The sequence below is a fragment of the Meleagris gallopavo genome, chromosome 4, assembly GCF_000146605.3.
Source record: "Meleagris gallopavo isolate NT-WF06-2002-E0010 breed Aviagen turkey brand Nicholas breeding stock chromosome 4, Turkey_5.1, whole genome shotgun sequence".
NCBI classification, from domain to species: domain Eukaryota; kingdom Metazoa; phylum Chordata; class Aves; order Galliformes; family Phasianidae; genus Meleagris; species Meleagris gallopavo.
Genome location: NC_015014.2, coordinates 28,250,115 through 28,277,942, shown reverse-complemented (window position 1 = coordinate 28,277,942; position 27,828 = coordinate 28,250,115). Strand labels below are relative to the sequence as shown.

At 35.9% G+C, this 27,828-nt stretch overlaps 1 protein-coding gene across 1 annotated transcript; it reads right to left on the bottom strand.

Moving 5' to 3' along the window:
* On the bottom strand, positions 1-25,674 carry LOC104910657 (TBC domain-containing protein kinase-like protein). The gene is made up of 5 exons (XM_019614677.2): positions 25,603-25,674; positions 24,188-24,349; positions 14,172-14,347; positions 1,833-2,008; positions 1-173 (listed from the first exon to the last, which is right to left on the bottom strand). Exons 1-5 carry the CDS (start codon positions 25,610-25,612, stop codon positions 2-4), a joined length of 696 nt encoding a protein of 231 aa, XP_019470222.1. The 5' UTR covers positions 25,613-25,674; the 3' UTR covers position 1.
* Positions 25,675-27,828: the final 2,154 nt, after the last annotated feature.

Genomic DNA, 27,828 nt, shown 5'->3' with positions numbered 1-27,828 from the left:
TCTACAGACTTACAGTAGCTGTGTTCTTTGCTGCATTTCCTACAATCACTACAACTCTTCCTTTAAAGCTCTGGAGCATGGCAGTTGCTGGGCACTGGATGAGATCTCCTTCTGCAGTAAATGCTGACGCAAATGGGATGTTGATGCTGCCAGAGATGTGGCCACGGTTAAAGCTTAGGAAAAACAGTTAAGGATATGTGCAAGGCAGAGAAACGCACTCTGTGCACACTGTAGAATGAACATGCTCTTCATCCTGGCAGATGAGATACTGTTTTTTTGTGCTAATGTATGTTGATAAACTTCAGTTACCACTTACATGGAGAGAAAATAATGTCTGAAACTACACAGAAAAATGGAGAGAATTAAGAATTTGTTTCATAGGCACTGCAAAAAAAGAGCGTATAAATGAAATCATGCTCCAGACCTAACATCCAGAATATGCACATTTCAGGGAATTTTACTTCAAACCAGTTCTACTCTGACCACAGGAATCAAATACCAGTGAGCAGCTGGGGCATCTCTTATAAAGGAATACTATGCAATAGTACTTACAATGAAAACCAAAACTAAATAGGGATTATTGGGAAATTTTCTTAAAACCTCCTGCCAACTTCTCCCAGGTCCCCTACAATTCTGACCCAAACCGAAATTCTAATAAATAAGCACTCAGATCCCCAAACAAAGACCACTATTTACATTTACCTGCACTCCCACTGTTATCAAGCTATTAGGAAAACTACGGAAACACTTAAGCGCCTTGCCTTTGATCATGGTTGTAATACAAATAAATCCATTCCTGTACACAGATGATAGCACAATTATTATAGTCTAGGCATTCTGTATTACTTGCTCCCTACCTGCTTTGCCTTTGATAATTTCTAGTAAGTGGCTTAAATAATTAAAAACACAATGATGCATGCAGTAATAAAAACATTACTTAAATCAGTAGCATCAAAGCTTTTTCATACAGTAGTAATAAACTTGTAGATCATTTAATTCCAGGACCTTCTCTTTTTAACTGGAATTTAAAAATTATCATCTCTTGATGGAGAAATCACCTTTTAGAACAGAGCCTCAAAAAAAAGCAGACCACATTTTCAACAACCTAATTCCAGGAGATAAGTAAGACAGGACTCTAGAAAACAAAGTCGAACTAGTCAGGTAAATGAATCTCTACTTAATTAGAAATCTTGAGTGAGGTAGGAAATAAAGGGATGCAAGGCAAAGAAGAAAACATTGTTCTGTATTTCTTTGACTAATTTGTGTAGAAGAACACAAAACAAGTTTAAGTATGGCAAACAATAAAATTACAAAAACTTATTTTCAGGTAGTTATTTAATTAATGTATATTATGTCTGTACTATGTATGTAATAAATTTATCTCTATTTCTGTGTTAAAAATGATAATTGTTTTTCTACTTCACCATACTTTGTCACAAATATTGCTCAAATATTTGAGAAAAATACTTTTCTAGATATAAAATAGTACTTCAACAACCTACACAGTGCTAAAAAATCAAGTATAATGGAGTTATTTACATTTTTACTATCCATTTTACTTCAAATGTTTGGCATCAATCCACCATTAAAGAGAAATAACATGATCAAGTGAAGTGCCTTAACACTAACTGTACTTCTTAAAAACTATGGAATAGTTTTAATATTTATATATTTGGATATATATATATATATATATATATATATATAGGATATATTTTTTGTTGTTGTTGTTTTGTTTTAAACTGTTCTGTTATCACATTCCTGCAGACAAAAAGAAGGTAATTGATACAAAGCATGATTTGGCAAGTTTAACACTTGGATTTGAAGGATACTCTTCACTGTTACGGATGTCCACCACCAGCAACTTTGGCTTGCTAGACTTTGTTTTCTTTACAGGTGTTTTGGAATGACTTGGTCCTGTCAGTTCACAGAGATCAATCAGATCTTCTGCTGAAATCCTTGGTGACACCTCTGCCTTCAGGTCATCCAACTTGATAGAATCCCTAGACTTCAAAAAAGAAAAGTAATAATAAAGATGATTAAAGAGTTAAAGACACAACATTCTTTGCAACTTCTGCTTATTTGACAACCTCAAAGTATGACAATTTGGTAAGATGGAAATCAATCTTCTCCTTCCTAAGTTATTACAACTAACTGTTAATTAATTAACTGTTGAAAGTGCCTATTTTTGAAAACTTTCATACATTGTGTAATTAAATATACATCAGCATGCACAATGGTGTTAAATAGTAAACGAACAGATTTATAACCTTTAGCAGTAAGATTTTATTTTCTGTTAGCATTGTTGTCTCAATATGAGAATTCGCAGGTAAATTTTAGAGCATTTTAGAGATTATGCTTTAATTCAGCAAACAGAGACTTAACAGGTTGGTTATATATACAAAAAACCATTATGGAACTTAGCTTACTCCAAGTTTGATATATCAAAGATACACTTACAGAGCTTAGTCATCTTACAACAAGACTGGTTTGTCTTGTGCAACCATTAAAAGCTCCTATTGTGCAGGAGATCAAACAGAGGCAAAAGTTGTTTACGACTAAGCCTTCAGCTGTTTCTAGTGAACTCTTCTGTCTTAAGAGAAACAAACAGAATAGATAGGAATTGTTACAGGGAGCCTCTTCTGAAAGACCTTCAGACTTTGTTGACATCTTATTCTTGTGGAAGAAGACATTAATAAAAAGGACAGTCATTTCATCATGAATCATTGAATGAATGGCCAGGGTTGAAAAAGACCACAATGATCATCTAGTTTCAACCCCCCCTGCTATGTGCAGGGTAGCCAAACCAGCAGACCAGACTGCCCAGAGCCACCTCCAGCCTGACCTTGAATGCCTCCAGGGATGGGGCATCCACAACCTCCTTGGGCAACCTGTTCCGGTGCATCACCATCCTCTGTGTGAAAACTTCCTCCTAATATCTATCCCGTCTCAGTTTAAAACCATTCTCCCTAGTCCTATGACCATCCACCCTTGTAAACAGCCATTCCCCGATGAGATGCTATATTAGTTCACTGCTCTGAATTACTACAGAATTCATGTAAAGTATCATGAACCACACCTATTAGTGAACTACAATGGGGTAATTAAATAAATCTGAGTTAAAGGAATAGAAAGAGCTGGAAATGCAAGGACAAATTAGATGTGAGTTTCCTTGAGGTATCTGATAACAACTATATTTCACATCAGATATTTTCTCACAGGATTTCTCTGATGGCTTGTCAGTTGGCTCAAACTAAACAAGGTTGACACCAATACATCAATCCTTCTACCAGATCCTCCTCACGCCTTGTCTTCCTATCACCATCCTGGTAAACAGACCTGCAATTTTGCACTGGACTTGAGTTCAGACTTCAGGGTATCACAGCCACTAACAACCCAAATCTCTCAGATTATTCTGAACCTTTAACACCTTTCCTGCTCTTCATCTGTTTGAGCTGTTGTTTTCCACACCTCAGCAATTACTCTCTTCACTTTAGGCCAGCCAATCATTTAAGAGGAGCTGACACACACAAACAGATTTATTTTAGCATTTACTAATTTCAGTGGTGAAAATTAATTTAGACTAATCAGATATAAGAAGCTGTTCATCAGAGAAGACTGCTCAATCACTACCATCTGATAGCAAAAAACCAACCAAACAAACAAAAAAACAACTTATACTGAAGCTTAAGGTCTAGTTACCTCCCAGAAGTTTCCCTGACGATATCTTAAGAACTTTAAGGGTAAAGAAATTATTCTGCTCCCCTCACTTTTAAATAGTCTGGGAACTACTAAGCCATATCCATTTACTGCTCTTAATAACAAGAAACAGTCATTAACAATTTTGATATTTTTTTCTTTTTAATATTAGAATCAAAGCTGCTTAAGCATCCTCAAGTTAGAAGTCGAGCTTCAGAAAGATTAAAGCACTTCAGAACACGTGGCTAGTGCAATCATAACTCTGATCTATTTTTCCATTAGCAGTAATCTCTTACAGGCGTTTCATCCATGCTATTAAATGAAGATATACATTACTGAGAAAATAAGCTATAGTTCTGCTAAACTTGAACTTAACAGTCCCATCTGATAAACACAGGAGCTATAAAGTAACTTTTTATCCTCATAAAGGATAGCTTTATCTAAGTAGGAGCAGGGCTCCCCAGCTTTTGTCTTTGAAGTTGGCATAGTTTACTGCAACAAATTTAATACAGAAGGAACTTCAGCCTGAAAGTCAATATAATTAAAAGCTAGGGTTCAAGTAAAATACTCATTTCTTAGTAAGAGTCCTACATGAAGAAGCATTCTTCATAGACAATGTCATTCCCTTCCTTTGGAATATAATGTTTTGTTTCTGAAATCAATGTGTTAATGTACAACCACAAATAGGACAGAAATAATATTTTAAAACCAGCTTAGAAGAAAAGAGTTTTGGAAGACATCTGAAGAATTGATCAAACAAAACCAGAAAAAAGCATATTCACAGCAACCACAAAAAAGATGCAACTCTGAATCAAGGGTCACATTGTTTCTAGCAAATACATTGGTTTTTGTGCTTAATTTTAGTTGCCAGTAATGGAAGAAGGCTTATGTATTGCTATTCCATCTAAATACAGTATTCAAGGTCATGTTCCTGAAGAAGCTTTGCGGTAAATATATTCATACAGAGTAGCACTATTTTATACAAACTAAAACATAGCAGTCAGATGAAAAGAGGTAGAAAGAAGAGGAAGAAAAAGCAAGAAATGAAATTTCATGCAGATTTGTAGCTGCCTTGCCAAGTAGGTGAAGTCATTGCTACCATGTTTTAAATCAAAAATAGTTTTCCTGACAGACAATGCCAATCTTCAGGAACTATCTGAAAAGGCGATCAATCGAGATGAAGCAAGAACACTCTGGATTTTAGCCATCTAACCATCATCTAGAACAATTTCATGACTGAAAACACTCACATCCACAGTTTCCACTTATATTTCCCATGCAATTGTTTTTCTTTTTATCCTTGATAAACGAGTAGGTGAATGCAGTAATTAATCCCTAAAATCACCGTCCTTTGTACATTTATTTTTGCTGGATTTTTTTTTTGTTTGCTTTTAAATAAACAGAATGACAGCTCTGGTAGTGAAAAGTATTGTACCCCTGTACCCCCACAGAAAGAATAATGCATAAATCCACTGCTACTGATACAAAGCCACCTACAGAGGCAAAAGAGTAGTCTAATATTAAGAAATAAACAAGGTACATGTATGTTGTCTCAAGCTCTCGCTGCCACAAACAACTTTTTTTTATGACCACTATTAACACAGAGTCAAAGAATAAGGCCTCAACGTCGTTCTTTTAAATTTTTCTATGCAACCTCACTAACAGACTTACTGTTATGCCTCAGACTCTGTTCTCCCTTGCCATCATACTCAGATCTGCAGATTTCCAAGTGAAGTTGCTAGTATCCCACCTTCTCTATGCTCCCCATCTCCCCACACTCTCCATTTGCAGTGTCTGCCCTGTTCCTGTACTCATCCTCTCCATCTCACAGAGCTCCCAGCTCCAGATTCTTCACCTTTTTATCAGAGACTAAAAAGACACACAGCCTCGTGCTTTCAGCACTGTTGCTCTGCAGCTGATCCAGTCTGCAGAATTCTGTACCACAAAAACATTTTATAGGCAGACCCAGCCCACCTTGCAGCCTGGCCATCTCCTATCCCTCTCTGTAAGAGCTGATGCTGCAGAGAGAGATGAGAACAGTGGCTAGGGAGGATTAGGGAGGGAACAAACAGCAATGCTTGGCTTGTCATCATTCATAAACATCTTCCATATCTTATTACACAATTGTAAGCAGCCTACAAAATTGTAAGTGGGCTCTGCTTGCCTAAGTAGCTAGTTATCAAGGAAACCTCACTCCATCTCCCTCGAATAATATAATTGAGTGAATCAACTGAGTCAGCAGAGCAGAAAGACAAAGTTATTCCCTGCATGCAGCCAGCCAGACGTGCTGCAAGGTCTCCTTTGTTATTCTCTCTGATGTGATAAAACAGGTAAATACTTCTCACCACTGCAGGGAACCACTTTAAATTATAGCCATAATCCAGTTGTGCCTGAGAACACCCACAAGGTAGTTTAACATGACAAAAATAGAAGCAACAAGAACAGTCTTGCATGCCTTCCTCAATTTCTATCAGTGCGTGCAATTTTCTCTTGATAGATACGGTCTCTTCAACAAGAAATTGTAGTGTTTTGTGGAAAACCAAGTTACTGACTCTAAAGAACACCAGCTGCCAGAGATACCCCTAAAAACAAAAACAACAGGAACTTAGTATCACATCTTAATGTAAACTGCAACCAGAGAAATTTATTCTCCCTCACAGTGTGATCACGTCTGTGACTTTGGGGTCTGGAAACTTTGATTTAAAAAAATAATAATTAAACAAAAAAACAAAAACCAATCTTTTTGGTTGCTATTATTTCTAAAAGAGTATTATCAAAGGATAATACTAGGATATTTGGAGAAGAAAAAGATAGGGTATGAGAGAAACCTGGGGTTTGGATTAAGAACAAATCAAAACCCAAAGCTTAGGCTTTTCATCAACATAAATACATTTGTCTCCCACATACTACACCCCATCCCCATATCCTGAAAATTCCTTTTTATTATACTTTTTTGGTATCACTGCTTACACAGCAGCATGCTCTAAGACAAAACTTTCGTAGCAGTGATATAAGGCATACACAGAATTCAGTGTAAGATGAAATTAGTGCTGCAGGGACTAGCAGAATGCAGCTGTGCCTGTGCATTTCATAACATTTGTGTGCAAAAAACCCCAACATCCTTGAATTTACTTTTCTTCCAAACCCAGCTTCAAATATTTCTGCCCAACTCCATTGCCTCCAAATGCTACAAGCACACAAACAGAAGGAAGTCATAGTAAGTGGACCATTTCTCTCTGCAGTATCTAATTATATTAATTGGAAGCAGAGTAAAGTACAAAGCTTTTCAGAACCAAGCTGGTCCTAAAGTATGGACTTAGTACATTCAGTGAATTCATTCTGAGAGTTGCTTCTCTCCCAAAATAAATTCACAAGCATGTTACACTGCAAAAATCATATGCTGCTCTTAAAAAATATGGATTATTTTCAAGAAATATTAAATAAAACCGTTATACAAGAAATTCTACCAACCATTTATGCTGGCTGCAAAAAGACACTTCCAGTGTAGTCATGTAGTCTTCCCACTAGAGAAAACCAAGACTGGGGCTAAAATGTGTAAAAAACAAAACAAAACAAAACGGATAACTGCTTCTTCAGACAGACAGCTTGAAATTCAGGACAGGACATCTCTGGCCTGAAATTTCACTTTCCTTAAGAGCTCACAAGCTGACTCCTTACTCATTTCTCAGAGGAAAATCTAAATGATATCTTACATCACATAGTTAAGAAAACTGATAAATAATTACCAGTGAAATTATTAAAACACTGAGGTAACTGCTTCCAATTATTCTCCATGCATGGAAGGTTAATTAAAAAAAAAAAGAAGAGGAAGAGTTTGAAAAATAAAAATACTATTATTGAATTTCAGTGAGAGAAAGCAAGCAATTTATTCTTGTTAAAACTTAGTCCCAGGGCCAGGATTTGCTCCTGCACTACTTGTGGAAAGAAACATTCATGCAAGACTGAACTCTCAAGAATGGAGCCATATCAGACCGCACAGCTCGGAGATCACTCATCAGTAATCAATACAGAAAATTGGCATCTGTCAGTGCTGACCAAAGAAGCACAGATAAAAGTAAAGTGACACTGTAGGAACTGCCAGCAGGAGCTGAGTGGTGAGCACAGATGGGAAGGCGTAACACCACCAGAGACACTTTGCAAACTCTGCTTTTCCTATGCTTTTCTTTTCAATATCCTAATAACTTACTCTGTTAATCACTGACCAGAGGCTGTTTTATCAGTGTATCACATGCATCTCCAACAATGGCTTTTCATAGAATACGCGCCACTGGGAGTTACAATCAAGCACCAAAGAGGAAACAGAGTTAGCTCAAATCCAACCTTTTACCATCAGTGGCAAAACAGTAGCTGCCATACTCCTGAATTTGCCATACAGAGGCTTTGCTTAAGAATTTTTAAGTGGATTTATTTTCTTCAGTAACATGGCAATGCTAAAAAATAAAAATAAAAGTAAAAATGACACTCCCAATACTTAATAAAAATGGTTATCAATTAAAATGATTATCAAACCTCAAATTTGATTTTAAAACAAATTTCAAGACAACAAAAAAATGATTTTAAAAACATCGTATGAGAACGATGTTAAATATGAAGAACTTGCCTGCAAGATTCAAAGAAAGAATTGCTTACTTGATTTATTTTATAACTTAAAAAAAAAAAAAGGACATATTTGTTAATCAGTCACAGAATCCCAATTGTGAGAGGTTGAAAAGGTCAAAGACAATCAGCTTTCAACTTCAAAGTGTGTATAATCACAAGGGTTTGTGAGGAGGAATGGGATGGGAAATCAGTGAATCCAGAACCTGAGGCTAAGGCTTGCAGAGAGCACTCTGGCTGCTCCAACCGCCCCATTTATATTCACAGCTGATAAACACGTCCCAAGGAGACTCCTAAAACGCAAACTCCTGTACAAAATGTTTACAATATATGAATATGATCTAAACGAGCGTTTAACAAACTATTATAGTCTCATCTAAATAATATTTACACTCTTACAAACATACTCATTTAATTCCATCTCAGCTACAAAAATAGAGCACATTTGTTACAATCAGCTTACATTCAATTAAAATAATTACTGTTTATACTAGAACTCAAATAAGCAACCACAACACTCATTACAGACTCTAAAATTAACATTTATCATCACTTATTTCCTAAGTCAATCTATTTCTTGCTTTATCTACTCCAGTAATTGATACAATGCTTTATTTTCTATTGGAAAAAGTCCTAAAATGTAATAAAATACATTCATATTTTTCAAATCAAGCTGAGTGAAAGAAGTTCTACAAGACTTCCTTCAGTAAACTTAATCTGCAAAAGCAGCATGCTGGAAGCAGAGGTTTCCTTACACTTATGCTCCTCGCATTGGCTGACGGCTGCCTAGCTTATAAGTTTCATCACAAACAAGAAACCACTCTTTTGAAAAGCTACGAAATATACAGGAAGTCTTGAAGCTTTCAAAAATTCCTAAGACTATTTTCCAGAATATGATGAGTTAATTAGCACGTGCCTAGTTAGATATCTCTTGCAGAAAATGATATTTTAACCAAGCCATTTTGAAAATCAAAAGGAAACCCAAATCCTCACTACAGCTATTAGCAGGAAATCAGAAAAACATAAGCAGAAGCATATTCAAATTTTATATACATATAACAAGAAACTAATTTGTATCTTGATTAGCTAAAACTTTACACAACCTGTATTAACAGCAAATTCAAAGTACAATCTTCTGCTGAGTTGGAGAGCAACAAAAGAAGCCCATATATAAACCTGGAACTGGCTGTGGCAGACAGAAGACCCTTGAGCCTGAATACATTTAATAGCAAACAGCACAGACCTTGCACTTGGATATTTACTGGTCTGTACACAGAAACTGAATGTTGGTATACACACTACTTACTGTGCTTCTCTGATGGAGATGGACTGCACACAATGATTATTGCACACAAAGAACTTATATTATAAACATAGCCAACAGATTTTATATGGACAACTATATCCTATGTGAATACTGGAGGAAATGATAGGCAATTGATCTTTAGCAAAATACAGCATAATAGCAATAGCACATAAGCCTAAATTGCCATCTGTGAGAAGTCTGGCACACAACCTATCCGGTTACCTTAAGAAAATGTGCTTATGCTATTTTGGATACAAACTACAGCTTTCCTGTTTGTACTGTTTCATCAAAACATTAAGTTGCCTTTCCACAAAGGTTCTTCTCCTTCTGCTTCATCAAAAAAGGAAAAACTAAACTGATGACACCTGAAGATCAATAATCATGCAGTAGCTTTTCCCCTGCTGAATGCTTTCATTCCTCAATATTTTACCAAGAACTCACATCCCTGAAAAAAGGATGGGCAGTAGAAGAAAGACAAAGGCACAGTGGTAACAGCCAGGAGACTTCTGAGAATTCATCTGTCACACTTTAGCACAGAAACAGAGAGATAAAGGAACTGCATCCTGCAGAAGTATGCAGGTAGCTGGAGAGAGTGTGAACATCTATCATGTCAATAAGAGAGATGGAGGCACAGCAGAAAATATCTATATGACAAACGGTATTTGACTCTGACTCCTTGATGTTTAAGAACATGCCGGGATTTCCTAAGGCATGAAGGCAGGTTTCATGCATCAGGATAAGAAGGAAAAAAGTCAGTGTACTGGTCAAGAAGTTAAAGACAAATCTGAGTAGCTTGTTATTAAAATTTAAGAATAAATTTAAAGAATTTTAATTCTTGACATCCTATCTTTCTCAAAATACACATACTAACTCACTTAAGATGTACATTCATTCTCTCTGAAACTATTTCCTCCTTGAGATTTTATTTCAGTAAACATATCCTTATTGGCTCAAAGAGCAAAAGATTAAGCAACACCCAAGGCTGGGAGGGAGGAGAGCACCCGAACCTATTTACAAAGCTGCAAACAGACGTCACTAAAATGAAAACTAAGCAGGGCTATAATAATAATAATTAAAAAAAAAAAAAAAGAAGTCAAAACAGCCAGCTTTACTGGCTGCTGATTCAGGGAGAAGAGTGCTCACCCAGGGGCAAATTCTTCTCATGCTATTATTAACCAAAGAACTGTAACATGCAGATATACACAAATATTTGAGTAGCCAATAAAAAGCACTTAAGAAAAAAACTGAATCAGCTTAAAAAGAAAATGCAAGTACATGAGTAGGAGAAAGATAGTGTTTAGAACTAAATTAAATAAACACTTTGTTTTCAAAGGAATTATTTCCTGCTCTTCCCATCCTTAAATACATAGGTGGCCATGAATATAAAACTGGGGATATAAGTGTAGTGCAAACTGCTTGTTCCACATGAACCAGCTAACCAGATGAGAAAACAACAAAGTACTTTTTTAAGAGCTAGAGTGACCAGCAAGGACACAGTGAGGAGTTTTAGAGAACTCCTTTAGGCTATGTGTACTGAAGATTAAAATCAGACTCCACCACTTTCAAGTAGAAAAAAGTTTTCCCAAGGCAGCAAACACTAGTAGAGGACATGACTGTAAGAAACACACAGTTCCAGGATTAATAGACACACAAAAACACAACCAAAATACCCATAACCTTTGGGTATAAACAGTATATTTCAGTAACAAGAACATTAATATAAACATACATGTCTCTAAATCTGACATACAAGTATAAGAAATGAGAGCAAAAACTTTTACCCCAGATCATCATGTTTGAACCTGCTTCCTTCCTGTCCATGAGATTAGGTTCCTCTTACTTACAGAAAAAAGCTAAAATGTTCACATATTTCTGTATAAATAACAGAGCACTCCTCCAAGTAACGAGCTAAAAAACCCAACAATTCCAAACTACAGTAGATCTCTAAAGCTTCAAAAGAGGTTAAGCCATTGGTTATGCTGCAATGAATCACAAATGTTCCTCTGCTAAGGAAAAAGCAGAACCAAATTTGAAGGCAATAAGAGTTGCTGTATTTATTTTTCTTCCCCATGAAACAGTGAAAACATCAGCTTAATTTCTTGGAAATCATGGGATGGAAGAGCCTAGTTACCAGCCTTATAAACAAAAATCACTTCTGGTATGAAAATAAAATTATTAGAAAAAAGACCCCAACACATCTTTCGGGAAACGGAAGAAGCTTTGCTTGACCCATCCATTGTTTAATGGATGTTTTTCTCTGCTAGAGATAAAAATCTTTGCTCTATTTACCAATTCAGAACATCATTGCTGCTTTCTCCCTTTCTACCTCTGTGCTGCTTCCAAGTCTCTTCACTCTTGCCTAGACACAGAAAGAAAGGCACAAGCACATACCAGACTGTGGAAACTAGCCTATTTACTATCTTGTCATACATTAAGAAAAGCTAGCACATAGATGTTTTCATCTTCACATTAAAGACTGCTAGGGATTGGATCAGGCTATAAAAAGAGACTGCATAATCGCTTTCCTTGGAAGTTTTTGTGATATGACAGCACAAAACCCTTGGCAAGTGCATCTAAATTCAGTGTTTTGTCTGTTTTCTGCTGGAATTTGTACCAGATGACCTCCTATCTGAATTATTCTATGAATTTGCAGTACTTAGCAGCTTCTGAAATCCCCTTCGTGCATCGCCAGAACAACATAGCAGCAGTTGTGCTGGCTGAAGTTTCTGTATGACAATCACCAGTACTTGTGCCATTTCATTTTTCTTCCCAATTGCCTTTATATCTCACCTACTATTTTTTTTTCTTAAATCTCATAAGTTCTTTGGAGTTTCTTTTTGTTCTGCATTTGCAGATCTAGTTCTTGGAGTCAGGATTCGAGGCTAAGACTTCCAGAAAATACAGTAATAGAAATAAGAACAAAACTGCACTATAGGAAAAAAGATGACAGAATATCATACTCAGGTTTAAGAACTATTTAAGTATTCAGATATAGTTAAGTGACAGTACAAAGCTTACATTTGTAGAAGTTGGGGAAAATCTGACAGAAAGACATAAACCTAATGCAACTGGCAAAACAGACGCGGCAAGTCTATACTATGGATATTGTCCCCCTACTTTTGTAATGTATCCACGACTGAATTTGGATTGTAGAACACAGAAGATAAAAAAAAAAACAAGACATTTAATTCATTTAAAAGACCGACAAGATTCATAGTGCTGAGAGGAAGGAAAGAAATCATTTCAAACCAGCAGCACCCTACAGATAACATATTTGACAAAAGAAATGAACATCAGGTCTTAGTAGAAAAAAAAAAAAAGGAATAATATTTGTGTTGAAATTAATAGCTATACAGACAATCTTATTCACTAGTTTTTCCTTGCGAAGACATAACTCTTCTACCACCTCTCAAAACAACTTGAGCCATATCTTTAAACTGGCATGCTAAGATGAAAAAAAACTCAGGGCTGCCTGCATCACTTTAAAACTACCCAGTTCTTAGTGGGAAACTGTTCTTTTTATTGTTTTTCTCCTGAGACAAAAGGCTGTTTGTAGTCCTACAGGTAGACTGGGACAGTGGTCTGTTGTGGTTACAAAAAACACCATGCAGCTGAAAGCGAAGTTGGGAGAGGCAGAGATCTGGCACAAAAAGAAATGATTTCATTGGCAGGTACATCAAAGACATTTAAGTTCAAAGCAGTAAAGTTTAACAAAACTAACAAAATACCCTATGTGACCAAAAAACCTTTTTACTTTCTGTTCAGAAAAACAAAACAGAATAAAGAACTACATTTCAGAGCAGTTAAATTCACTGCACTGGATTTTTCATCACAATTAATAACCAGGCACAGACTCTAATCCCATCACTAGCTGATAAATAAATCAGAGTATGCGATGAAGGTGTCCAATCCTTGTGCTTGGTAGTGAGAATCTAAATACCTGTGACTGAGGTTTAGCAGATATTTCCTTACTGCTTTGTCAAAAGAGCTAGAAAATCAGTGAAGAACTAAGAAAGTGAAAAAGAAGAAAGTCCACGGCTGCAAGAAACCCCTTCATAATGCAAGTGAAGTAAAAAAGCTAGCTCTAGAGCAGTTGCAACATCCAGATCAAAAACATATTAGTGGATGGCAAGGCCCTTTTGCTATACAACTGTAAAGCAAACTTGTTCTATTATTAAAGAAAGTACAGAAAACAAATGATGAAATGTCACAAAAAAACATTCATAAATACACACACAGGCAATATCAGCACTAACAAGACTCCTTAAACTTGTACTGAGTTGGACTACCTTAACAACAGCAGTTTTCCCCCCATAAATGTATGAACTACCAATTGCAATTCTTACATGAGTACTATGGATGCGAGAAAGAAACTAACAGATAAGGCCTATAGGAAAGAAACAAGCATATGTAACATATGAAGTTTTGCACTAAAACAAGGTAAGGATAAACACTGCTGCATTTGATAATGGGGGAGTGGAAAGTGGTTTTCTCTCGTCAGGCTGCATCACTCAGCTTCCCCCCCTCCTACATTTGTTAGGGCACTTACCAGGTCACCTCTAGGTGCTTCCTGATAATCTACAGAAAAGCAGGACATTGAACTTCTTGTGCTATTGCTCTCACTGGCTTGCCGAGGAGGCTGTGCATATTGCCTGTACGTAGCACTCTTTGGGGTCCAGCGAAACAGGTTGATTGACTCACGAACACAACGCTCAATGTCAATCTCTGGTCATGGAAAAATAAAGAAGTGTTAAAAAAAAAAATTGGTAAAACCAAGAAATCTAGCTATAATATTGCTAGGTAAATACATACATATCCATCTCTTGTGCTGTCCCTCTCCTTTAAAAAGCAGAGTTTTCAAAAACACCTCACCATTCAAATACTCAGCAACTTTTATGAAAAACTAGCAAAGACATTTTAAGCTTTAGTTTTATGCCCAAGTATGCATGATAACACTGCAAGCTGTTTAAGAGAAGTGTAACAACTATTAACAATACAACAGAATATAACTGAAACAGTCATTGTAATGCATCCTCACTAAATTCCTTTGCAAAGCAGGCTACTGATTCAAATATAAATGCATGCAGCACATCCAAGGTATATTTCATGCAGTGTATGGAAATTAGGATTTTTGGATCAACACTGTCCCATTTGTCAGATATATACCTGTTACAACTCTGACAATTTTGCTGTGAAAGCATGCAGTGTTGCTGAACTTTGTGTAGCCTTTTGACAAGGTTATATGCTATCAGTTGGGTGGAAAAAAGGGTATCTCAACATTACTTTTGCTTGATGCATACAGCGCTGCACACAATGTACTTCTCTTAGAGCTGTGCAGTTGAAAACCCAACTGCAACTTAGAGTGAAAGACTCTGAGCTGGAGGAGCAAAGTGTAATATGTGACAAAATATTACTCAACTTGGGAGGAAAGTAGATAATCATTAAAGGTGAAGCATGCTAAAAATAAGCTGCAGTCAAAGAAAAAATTAACAAAGCATATTGAAAAAAAGAAAAAAGAAAAAAAAAAGGAGAAGCTACAATAAACACAATCTTTGTAGCAACAAACATAACAAAAATCCTTCACATATCTTCTAAGAAGGATAAAGAAAACCATTTACTTTTCTATCACTGTAAGAAGACCAGTTAGCTAGTCCATATTCAGGTAGGATACTGCGCTTTAGTGTATGCTTTACTCCCAGCGAAGACAATACATTTGTGTTAAAAAAAAGTAACAAGAAAATTTTTCTTAAAAATATCAGGTTCCCTACCTACTTGGATAATACCAGAGAGAACAGTGTGCATCTCCAGGGTAATGAACAATTTTCTCATTTTGTGATGAAATCCTACTACATTTTTCAACACTCTGTAATAGAACTTTGATATTTAGTATTTTTCCCAAAGAAAATCCTGGCAACTGGAAAGCGACCAAGTGATTTCAACATTCAGTATGAACAGCAGGGACCTTTCACTGGTTATTTCTTCCGGAGTTCAGAATACACACCGAAATACTAATTACAGTCACACTTTCTCTACATTATTCTGAAAATGACTTCTAAAAACATGATCATTTTAAGACTGTACTTGCTTTTCTGTTTTATTCTGGAGCGAGTTACAGCAGTAACTCAGTATTTTTGCAGTAAGTGAGCTGAATGCAGAATTTAGATATTTAAAAAAAAAAGTATGAACAATAATTACTAGCATGAGCAGCTTTCAGCTGTGAAAGGACATAATGGTCCACAAATACCTGAAATTGAAAACAAAGAATTGGGGGGAATGGAATAGGAAATTCACATGCAGTAGAAAGTTACGAAAAAGATAAAAGCAGGAATTGAGATTGACAGAGTTCAGCATTGACACAGACTACCAAAATACCTTTCCTAGAAACAAGTTCTAGAATTCCAGAAGGAATCCATGTTGATAAATAAAAAACAACAAATTCTTCTTATTAATAAAATAAAAAAATAAAAATCTGCCCTATTTCAAGGTGTGAATCAAAAAATTTCTGAGTCTGCTGTTCTGTGATTCCTGGCTGCTTGACTCCGCATTTCTTCCAAGCAGCAATTCAGGTGGACAATGGCTATGCCTAAAAACAAAACTCCATGGAACAATAGGGAATTTTAAATGGTTTGTGAGGCCATCCAAAACCTAACAGCAATTTGAAGTCTGCCAGCAAATTAACAGCTTTCCAAGTAACAACAACAACAACAACAACAAAAACAGCAAACAAACAAACAAACAAGGAGATTGCAGTTTCCACAGAGAACAAAATGTTTATGTACTCATACAGATATATGCGAACATGCAAATATAGGAAAATCAACATCTAGCACTCAACAAGGCAAAAAAGACTATCAGTAGCAAAACCATTTACTCATTTCTCTTTTATAAAAACTGATTACTTTCGGGACAATGGAACTTAGGAAAACTTTAAAGTGGTGTAAATAATTTACAAAATATTTAATTAGTCCCAGCACATGAACTAACTTCACACATGAGTAACCTCCAAGACTTCAACCCTTCTTTGAAATTTTGGTTTAAGAAAGATCACTTCCGATCAGTAAAGAAAGTGCAGTGCAGTCTCCTGCAGCCTCACTGAATAAGATCTCTCCCCTCACCTTTTGCTAATAAGGGTCTACAGCATTACTTCAATTTTTGATTTCTTCCCATGCCCTTACAAACATTTGGAAAATGATTCAGTCAGTTAAATGTTCTTTCTTCTTATTATTTCTATTTTCACACCAAAGATTTGCATCTGCATAGTATTAATCTTTCTTGCACTTTTCCTGTTCTCAAGTATTACTCTGTTACCAGTGAGAAGCTTACAAATTATTAAACATGCTGCCAGTAAGTCAGATGTGTAAATATATGAAGTCAGTACATAAACTCTTGATCAGGACTGTGAACAAATGAACAGAGAGTACTTCACCAGGATGCCAGACTACTTGTCATATGCAAACAATTCAGAAGAACATCCTTTTGAGAGAATAAATCTCAAAGTGGCAGAACAAAGTGAACAAAAATATCTAGAAAGAATGGGGAGGGCCGCCTCACTTACAGAGATGAACACACAGCATCTCTGTGCTCTCTTAAGGTCCCCAAAGTGGTTTGTTTTGCAGTTTAAGCAGAACGTGCCTTCCATTTCTACTATGCAAGTTACTCTGCTGGAAAATCTATAATCAAAATGTGCTGACATAACTTTAAGCCATTAACTGTGAAATAAGCCCTGAAAAAAAAATTAAGTACAGGTTTAAAAACATAATCTAAATACTATAAAAATAAGTTCTCATCTCAACTTTAAATACATCTCAAAGCAGCCTGTTTTTCATAAAGTACAAAGCACCTGCACTTCAAAAAGTCAAAACTGGCACCAAGTATTTAGAAACTAAAAATCACAAGTTTCATTTCAAAACACCAGTCCTAGAGTTCTAGATCAACTGAGCAGTCAAGCAGCAACCAATCTTAGAGGAAACAATTCTGTGGTACCAGCCAGCTACTCTACTGCTTGGCATCAAAAGCCTTTTCCTTCCTTATTTTTTAAACGTGCAAAACCCATGGGAATTGGAAGAGGTGTGTGGGTGGGGGGGGAAAATAATGTAACATTAATATCCTAGGTTTGTTACTATTAAGCCTATTGAAATGCCTTAGTTTTCTGAACTAAACTTTATTGCTGCTTTAAGATACTACCCATTTTTGTCTGTTCATTCTAAAATACTACACTATATAAGAAGTCTGCCTTGCTTTGTCAACAATCTCAACTGAAATGGCCGGCTCACCTCATTTACCTGTTCTATTTAGTATTTATTATTATAGATTCAGCAGAGAAGTAGACCACTCTTGAAATACATATTTTAATGCATCAGTTAAGAAACACTTGTGATAGCAGCACACGCAGAACTTTTTATTTTTACAGCAAAACTGGGTGTGCAAATTTTCAACCCACCAAGTGAAAGCAATGAATAGGGAAAAATGTTACATGAAAAACTTGCTTTTAAGAAAAATGTATACAGACCAAATCTTTGTGTGTAGTTAATGAATTCCAGAGGCCTTTCCTTGGGTAACAAGACATGAGTTAAGAAGTTTGGCCAAATTAAACTGCTCCTGCATTTTGGATGCAGCCCAGAATTATGGGCTTGGCCTGACCTCTCCATCACAAATACTTCATTACTACTCTGCCAAGCAACATCAGCTTTCCACACATAGCCACATAAATAAATAGGAAAGTAGACCTCTGCACTGTATAAGCAGGGAAGCTGAACAGGGCAGTCAGTTTGATCTCATGATTCCTGTGCTCAGAAGAAATAGGGGTGGAAAGGCCATAAACCTTAGATTTTTTTTTTGCAACACATAAAAAGATACACTAAGCCTAGATAATTAAAAGGATACATCTGGTAAGAGAATTGACATTTCCATCCAATATCTATCCATTACTGCTAAATGGTTGTTATAAATTGAAATGTCAGTGCAGAATTATTCTTTTCATAGAATTTATTTCATAGACTACAGGATAATTGTGCTGTTTCACTGTTTCATGGACCGTCATTTACTCTTACATCAGCATCCCTTTCGATGCATCCTGAGAAAGGAATTTCAAAGGCAACATAAATATCACTCATTTATTTTAAAATTCTGTCAGGTAATAAATTACAATGCTATGCTTTTCTTTATATATGTATGCAAGGTGTGCATATTTCAATATCTGTCACAAAGAGAAGTGCTGTCAATCAAGGGACCACCACATTTCTTTATGTAGCAGAGCAGGTTTACAGAGGTTGCACTCAGCTAGATAAATGGTTGGATGCAGAAGCCGAGGCAAAAACCACTGCACTTTTTCTTCAGATTATATTTTGCAGGGCTGTAATTAGGCTCAATCATTTCAATGCTGCACTGACAGGCTATCTTGCCTGGGAGTGCATTACTCTGTAATTTCTTTCTGTACCTTGAATAAAAAAAAAAATTCTCAAAATGCTACATCCTATGCTCTACTGAGAAGGAAAAATGAAATAGAATACATACAGTCTGTAATACAGTTTGGTTCATTGTTATGCTCCAACAGAAAATTGTTTTAAAGTGTTATATGAAGTGTGCCAGGGCACACAGCAGAAGTTTCTACAACCCAACAAATGTACAAGACATCTGAACCAGCCATAACATAACATTAGGATACTGGCTAGTGACAGAAATGGTTAGAATCAGCACTGTAAAATGGAAATAGATGTAGGCTGCTGTGCCAACAGCAAGATACACTTTAAGAGTAAGGAAGAATATAGCCAAATAGTAAGGAAGAACATAACTTCACTGCTTGATGATAATCACTCAGAAAATGTACAAAAGGACATGCTTGCAACATATCAGGGATCAGCTTAGAGGAAGAACTTGTTAGAAACACATGGAGATGAAGAAGTTTTGCATTCTCATACAGATGTGAACTCAAATATGCAAAGAAATAAAAGAGAAATATAGATAAACAGAATCAAGAGGCAGATGCAAATTAAAAGGCAAGAGTTTAAATTCTTTGAACAGTAAAGGAATCCAACAGATATTCCGAACTACAAGAGAGCTGAGAACTGTCTTAAAGTCACCTTATTCCTCATTCTTACAGAAAGATTTTGCTGGTTCTCAGACTGCACTGCCATTTCAATCTTGTATTTAAGAAGTTATGCGTATAACTATTAACAAGGCTGGATTTAAAAACACACCACAAGTGTATCTATGAAAACATAGAGATATGCTGCTAATGCACATTTTAATTTTAACACTGCAGTACTTCCCAGAGCTCACCTCTCAGCTCTGTCTAAGCACAGCAACAGCTCAACAAACCCACGTAAATTCTACTCTGTTTCCACACTGAATAAATGGTACTGAGTTTTGTTACTCCCAACATTCTGGAAAGTCACCTTGACAAGATTTGTTAATTCTATTTGTGCAGCTCAATATAAAATACTCCTTAATTAAGAAGTAGAGAACTAAAGGTCATAGGGAATAACTGTACAGGCAAATAAACATTCAGCACTGCAAAAATATTAGCAAATACCCTATCGGCACCTTGCTCTGCCAGCAGCATTTCCCATAATTGAGGAAAGAAAAAAAATAATCTACTGCATTCTTGCTTTCTAAGCACTGATCCTGAGGCAGTTGGCATACAATCCTAATGAAATCAAATAAGAGGGAAAGATGTTCCCAAAGCATGTCCATAATATATATATATATATATTTTTTTTTTCTCCACTTCATTTAGAAGAAAACCTCCAAGAAAAGTGGCTTAAATATTGTCTCTGCCTACAAATACTTGATAGTCTAACTACACGTGCTTACATTTTATTCCAGAGTAAAAGCGCATGAAATCCCGTATGACTAACAAGTGTATTATTCAAGTCCCCTTTCACTACGATGAATACATACAGCTTCTATCAAGAAAGAGGCATAAGCTGTGCATCACACTGATTAAGACATCAGGATAAAGTTCTACTGATGAACTCTTTTTTTCCTCTTCTTTGATAAAATGCAGCATTAGACAGTTCTTTGCTGAAGGATATATATTCTGTTTTCTTCTATTACTGCCAACCATAGTAGCAAGAACACTAACACGATCAAAATAAAGAATTTTTTCTTTAGTATTTCACCCATCCCAGCATTTCTCTTCAGTCTCAACACAGTGGAATCTATAAATAGAACTGCATGCTGTTCATGTAGCTACAAGTGGCACGAAGTGAATAATTAAAGGTAAAATGATATCAACAGTACAGTTTGACACAACCAAACAGCCTTGGTGAGCAGGTGTGCCCTACCAAATTACTCTGCTTCTGTACCAAAGCCAGCTCCCAACCCACCCTTGGCTGTCAGCCATTAGAAAAACAAAAACAGCCAAAAAAACCCCAACAACCCACAGTTACTAGCAGCTATCCAGGCTTTCTGCTTCATCTATGTCATTATTTAGTGACAATATGTATCTTCGCAGATTGCAGTGTAAAATACACCTGACACCTACATCTTAAAAAGCCATCTAACACAATGACAAGGATGAATACACTGAAAAGATATTTCCTTAAATATTGATCTGATCTACATCTTTAAAACAAACAAACAAAAAAACTTTAAAAGCCAAATTTTTTTAACTTTTTTTTTTTTAATTTTGATACCTTTTGATGTTTTTAATGTAATTTTTTTTGTTGTTGTTATGGTTACAGCACCACTATAACGCACAACACGTGACAGAGACCAAATGGTTTTTCTTCAGATACATAGTAATTTGAAAAAGCAGATCAACTTCACTAATGCCATGAAAAATCAACTTCCAAATCCCCTTCCATAAGGGACAACAGTTTTGGAGTTAGGCAAGCTAAAACAAAGCCACACACATCAATATTTTGACATGCAGTTGAATTTATGAAAAATGACCTCTTTTCCCCAGAGCCTTAATCTGAGCCATCCAATGTTGTCAAAACTGCATGACAAAAAGCAAAAACTTATTCAAAGCAGTTTATTGCCTTGGTTTTTCTATTTCTCACTCAAAGATGGAAGATATTTTTGTGCATCTCTTCCCATCTATTCAGAGATGGTGTTTGACCTCAAAGTTAACATTTTTAGTCAACAAGTGGTGAAACAAATGGAAATAGGCACCATGCAACCACAAGCTTAACGTGGGCTAGGTGGACAAATGCAGTTTCTTTTGTCTGCCAAGTCTTAATTAAAAAAACACTGAATTACCAGAAATTTTGTCAAGATAAAGGTGTACGAATTGCAGGTGTGGGTAGAAACGTATTTTCATAATACAAAAACAATGAAAAGTAAAACAGTAGCTACCCAGGGGTCGGATATGTATCTAAAGACACCACTCAACACTAATACAAAATACAATGCCAGTGTAGAATTCCCACTATTCTTTCGTGTTCAGTCCATATCTGAACTGGATATAATCATTCTAAGCATTTATACAATTTTCACCATCATGGGGTTACCATTTTGGCACATTGCTACAATGGAAAGATATAACTGAATCTCTTCCTTGGAGAATCATTTATTTTTGTGGTGTTCCCATAGTTATATATTCGATCACATGTTGCAGCTTAAACCCTCACGCCTGTAACTCACAGAGACAATTCTCTACATTTCCAATTCAGCAGTTTTACTGTAGCTTCTAGTTGCACCAGATTTCTTTCCTACAGTTAGCCCTCCTGGGCTCTATCTGAGGCTGATCTTCCCTTGAAAGCACTGCTAGCCTGAAGACAGCAAAAAGACACTGTCCTAAGGTATGTAGAAATAAAACAAATACTCCTCATTCCTTAAAGATGAACTAACCTGCAATATCTACATACATGACAGCATGTTTAGACTCATGCCTGGGCTTTATGATTACTTATTCTCTATAGCATATGTCACCATCATCTACGTTGGTGCATCCTTTCTCAAATCTGAAATAAATCTCCATGTTTCAGTTAACTCTATACTCCATGGACCTTTGGAAGAATATCTGCTTGCTTGCCAGAGCCTACACTGCACTAAATCAGTGAATTTGTCTACATGATCCTCCAACCATTTGCAAAGAGCTGTATATATCTGAATGCTTCATACTTTGGTCTGTTTTCTCAGAAGATGCCAGTGACTTCGTGACTTGTGCAAGATGCTAGTGACATGTACAGTGGGTGACAAACTCAGTAATCAAACAAAGCTAGAATGTAGCTAGAATCATAATGCACATCATGCAACTCAAAAACACAGACTAACAGTTGAGATTTTAACAATTATACCATTAAAAAATTGCACATTTTGGAGTAAAGTTATTTATGCAGCCAGTCCTCAGTGCATGGGCATGGCCACCTAGGTTGTGGAATTTATACAGAAGATGCAGCCACAACCGAACAGTAAAGGTCAGCACTGGTCTGAAAGGAGAGTCCTGCTTCTCATGTTGGCATCCCATCAGTAGTACCGTTCCTATTTCCCCTGCCATATTCTCCTGCTGCGTGTCAAATAGGTAACAATGTTCTAAAGAATCTAATTTTAACTAAGTTTTTGCAGTTGCTGAAATATCCCTTTTGTACATCCTCAACAGGGTCTAAGGCATCTGTTATTACAATAGAGAAATTTTATTGTGTTCCTAATTAGCCAATTATTTTGACAAATATTAGGAAATCTATATGAACAACACTGCAATATTGTTAGAAATAAATACTACTAAAGCACATCAAAATTATGAATGATGCTATTGCTCCTAATATCTGGAATTATGATTGACTTATGAAGAAAGCTAAGTCCTCTTTGCATAGTGACACATGTAGTTTTTGTCCCCCTTACAAGTGTGGGTATAGACAACAGGTTACAGGACAAACCCTAGAAATAAGAGTGCCCGTTCATCATAAAGAAATGAAATTACAGAAAAATTCAAAGTTTGTGATCTAGGAGACTCTAAGGCAAATTCCCAATTTTACACTTGAGTGGGCCACAAGTAAGAGTCAGCTTTCACAGTTAACTGCAATTTTTTTTTGATAGCAGATGGGACACTTGTTTGTACTTGTATTTGTTTGATAAGTCAACAACAATGCTCATGTAGCCTTCCATCTGGTTTTTTAGGGTTTTTTTTGAAAGCCACACACTTCAAATGCAAACTGATTTAAAGTGCCAATGCTACTACATTGCTTTTCATAATATATTAATTTTATATTAACTGTTCTCATAGCAGAACTTTGTTTTTAAAGGAAAACATGCTTGTATTAGCATCAAAGTGGTAAGGTACAGGTAAGAACTCCCATACTTTTTTTCACTAAGAGATCCTACTATCTGCATTTTGTCTAGATGTGGTACGTCTATGAACAGTAGCTCATAAATTATTTAATATTACTCTAAATTCCACAAGGAATTGTTGCAACTTTCCCCATGAAATGACAGGGATCTCATCCACTTCTCGGTGATGACAGCAAAAAGACTTCTGCTAACTTGGTCAAGTTGCAGGTAGGCCCTACACACAGGGAGAGGGAGTTCACCTAAATCTAACGTTATTTCAACCCATGAAAGATTTGTAACATGTATTCAGATGAAAGCACAAAGAGAAAAGAAAAATAGTTTCTTCTATACCTGGTAAGTCTGAGAAAAGGAGAATGCATTCGTTGAACCCATTTGCGAGAAGACGATCCCTCAGTTGTTGAAGTATAGCCACCCCTATGCAGAATGGGAAGGAGGAATTTCCAAGCAATAATGTATCCCACAAGTGAAAAATTTTATGCAAAGGAAAGACATCTGCATAATGAACAGACACATACACACACAAAAAAGGCAGAATTAATATAAACACTCTTAGGCAATCATACACATTTTCTTCTCCTATCTAAGGGTAATTTATTTTTTATTTGAGAGCAAATAAGAAAACCTGTTTAAATACAGGTTTATTTTCATACAAAGACTTTTCCAGAAACAATCAGTGTTTTCTTTCTTTATTAAATGCCTTGAAGTATGCAGGTTTTCACATTTCAAACACACATGAAATTATGCAATTTGTTTTCCTTTTGGTATAGCATAATTATGCATGAAGAAGTAGGTATCAGTTACTTCCAGCAGCATGAAGACATTAATGAGTGAATCAATAAGCTCAGCTACTTAAAACTAAATGAGGAAGTGAGCAGAAAAGAGCGAAAATTGACAGAATAAGACAGGCAGACAGGCATCAAGGCCTAACAAAAACAGCACCACTTGAAATATAACGTCAAAAGGTAGCTCTTCTGAAACACATTATCCTTCAACTAAATAGTTCTAAAATTTTGTTTTAATTCATTGCCAAGAAAACCACCTCCTCAGTTTTCCAGAGGTAGTGATTCTCATGACAAGTTTTTCAAAGGATGGACAACTGCAACAGCCTGTGCTTCACAGTCAAGAACTCTGTCAAATGCAATTGAGAACCTCACATCAAATCCTTTGATATTTCAGAGAAGTAATCTGCTAATGCTGACATGAAAATAAGAAACATTAGGTATTTGAGGAAAGAAGATCACAAATTGCTTTACTAACTCCCTCGTCTTTTGTTGAAAGCTCACTGAATCAGAAAGCTCTTCTTGCTCTGAATATTCATGAACAAATACCACAACATGGTAAAGTGCATAAAGCTTGTTTTGCTGGCCTTAAAAATAAAAATAAATTCCATGTTTCTGAACTTAGTGGAGTGAGGGAAGGTGTATATTAATATTATTGTAATTCTACCCAGTAGATAGTTTTTTACATTTCACCATTCTTAAGTACTGCATGCATAATATAACCAGTTCAAATTTAATATAGTTCTTTTTCAGAAATAAGAAAGCTGAAATTATTGTCAAATAATAGCAGAAAGTACAATGTGACATAGACTGTTGAGTCTCAACTCACAAGTTCACCCTGCAAATTACAAAGGACCTATCAAATGACACATGCCACATCAATTAGGAAGGGTTCATCTAACAAAGTGAGAAAAATTATCCTTAAGAAATTCAACATTTAACTGGAAAAAAAAAGTATATACTCACGTGTGAACATTGTAAGAAACCACGGAATAGCATAGAGCTGCAAAAGGTGGGGGATGGCAGGAGGGAAAAGAACAAAAAGCATATTTTTAAGATCTAGGTTTTTTGCTTACGTCAATTGTTAACTGCAATAAAAATCACAATGCTTGACATTAACACATTTAAAACAAGAAATAACTGCCGTGGCAAAACTACTAGGATAGAATCACAGAGTCACTCAGATTGGAAAAGATCTTAAAGCTCGCTGAGTCCAACCATGACCTAACCAAACTACTCTAACAACCCTCTGCTAAATCATGTCCCTGAGCATCAAAAGAAGCGTTTTTCACCCCTAAGTCACCATTCTCATGCCTTCCACGTTATTGTTTTGTGATCCTCTAGTGAAAACGAGGACCATTAGCATCATGGTCAGCTGCTCCTTTAAACTGCCACAGTTCTCCCCTTACTCTATATGCTGCTAAATAAAAATTAGTGGAGAGTGCCTGAATAAGCATAAAACAACTTGACTCAAGGTATCTTTTTGACTCAGGAAAAAATTGTTTTTTATTATAAGTAAAAGTGCAAATCACAACTTCCAAAAGAAAAAGGAATGATATCTACATCTTTTGCATATGCTGGCATGTATTCAATTCTCCAAAGTCACTCAAGCATACAATGCCTGTTACCAACAACTTATGCATTTACGTGGTTTTAAGATGACCTTTAATGGTACGTGCCATATGAAGAATTTGAGGCTCCACTTCTATTACTCTGAGACTGTCTAACTTCTGCTGCTGTAATGGCTACAGAAAACAGAAGGTTTCCGCAAGCTTTCTGTCAGAATTCCTACAACACCACATATAAAACATTCAGAATGTATTAGAATAGACAGTCATTTGTGACACCTTCAGAGTTTCTTAATCTTTAATGAAACATTTAGTTGGTTGAAAGCAATATAATCTATTTTCATGAAGCATCACTCTATAGAAAGTCCCAACACATTAGGAATGCAAGAGCAAGTCTATCTTTGTTAAATTTTATTCAACTGCGCAGCTCATGTGCTCTGTTTTCCATTTCTGAAGATTTATAGTTAGACATAAAGCTTAATATATTACTTTTTAGCTCATAAAAAGTGCAAATTAGTACTCCTATTAAGCTTGCCCTGAAAGTAAGCAAATGAGCAGCAGAAAATATAATCGATACTATGTTAATAAATGACTACTTATTCCACCAACTCCTAACTGGATTCTGGCACTGATGAAATGATGCACACACATGCAGAAAGGTTCCCTAGCACAGCTCTCTAAATTTGAGTTCCACACCTTCATTTGAGTATCTACTAGCACCTAAACCATACTACACATAAAACTACAAGCTATGATGAACAGACTTTGCTTAGCCTACAATCTTCCAAATGATTTTAAGGGTTCAAAAAAACAAAACAAAACAAACAAAAAAATCACTATATGCCATTATTTCAGATTCATTATACACTCCTATTTCCCTGAGTACATCTCTGCAATGCTTTCAGTATATGTCTATCTGTGGAATAACACCCTGTTCCCTAAAACATGCCCTGTGGTGTTTGTGGTCAATGAATTCCCATTTACTTGCTTACCTGTATGCATTATACTGCTTTCCATAAAGCAGAAAAATAAGCCTAATGTTTCTCTCCTATACATCTGATTACAATGTTTTACCCTAAGCAGCTCCATGCTTACTCCTAATTTCACACACAGACATCTGTATCTCGAACGCATATAGAAAAATACAAGAAGAGCCACCAAAACTGAAATAGTGAAGATATTATTAGAAGGTAACTACAAGGCAAAGCACTTTTTCGCTCTAAATCATCCTCACTAAACCTATCAATGGTAACATGAAAACTAAGTCAAACTATTTAAGTTAGAAGGTATCAGGTAAACATTTTGTGAAGAGATTTTCTTCTCTAATTTTCAAAAATGTAATACTCTATGATAAGGAGGTCTAGGCAAACCTGAGGATGTTATGATTAATATTACTGAGTAAGCAAAGTAAAGAAAACATTAGCACTATTTCACCATGCAAGACAAACTGAAAAAGATGAGAAAAAGAACTGCAAAGACTTGAAGTCCTCAAATAAACAGGATACAAAATATTTTTAGATAAATGACTGCATTTTTAATATATTATTAGTACATACTGCCCTCTAGCAATCATTAGCTAGAACAGCATTTTGCCATGCTTCTGTAGTAAAAAAAAAAAAAAAAA

Bases quoted from the DNA above. Each gene is read 5' to 3' on its own strand.
- LOC104910657 (XM_019614677.2), bottom strand. The intron at 14,348-24,187 runs GTATAGAAGAAA...TTCCATGACCAG, and splicing joins CCTTTTCTCAGACTTACCAG to AGATTGACATTGAGCGTTGT. The intron at 2,009-14,171 runs GTAAGTGCCCTA...TCTTTTTTGAAG, and splicing joins AAGCACCTAGAGGTGACCTG to TCTAGGGATTCTATCAAGTT.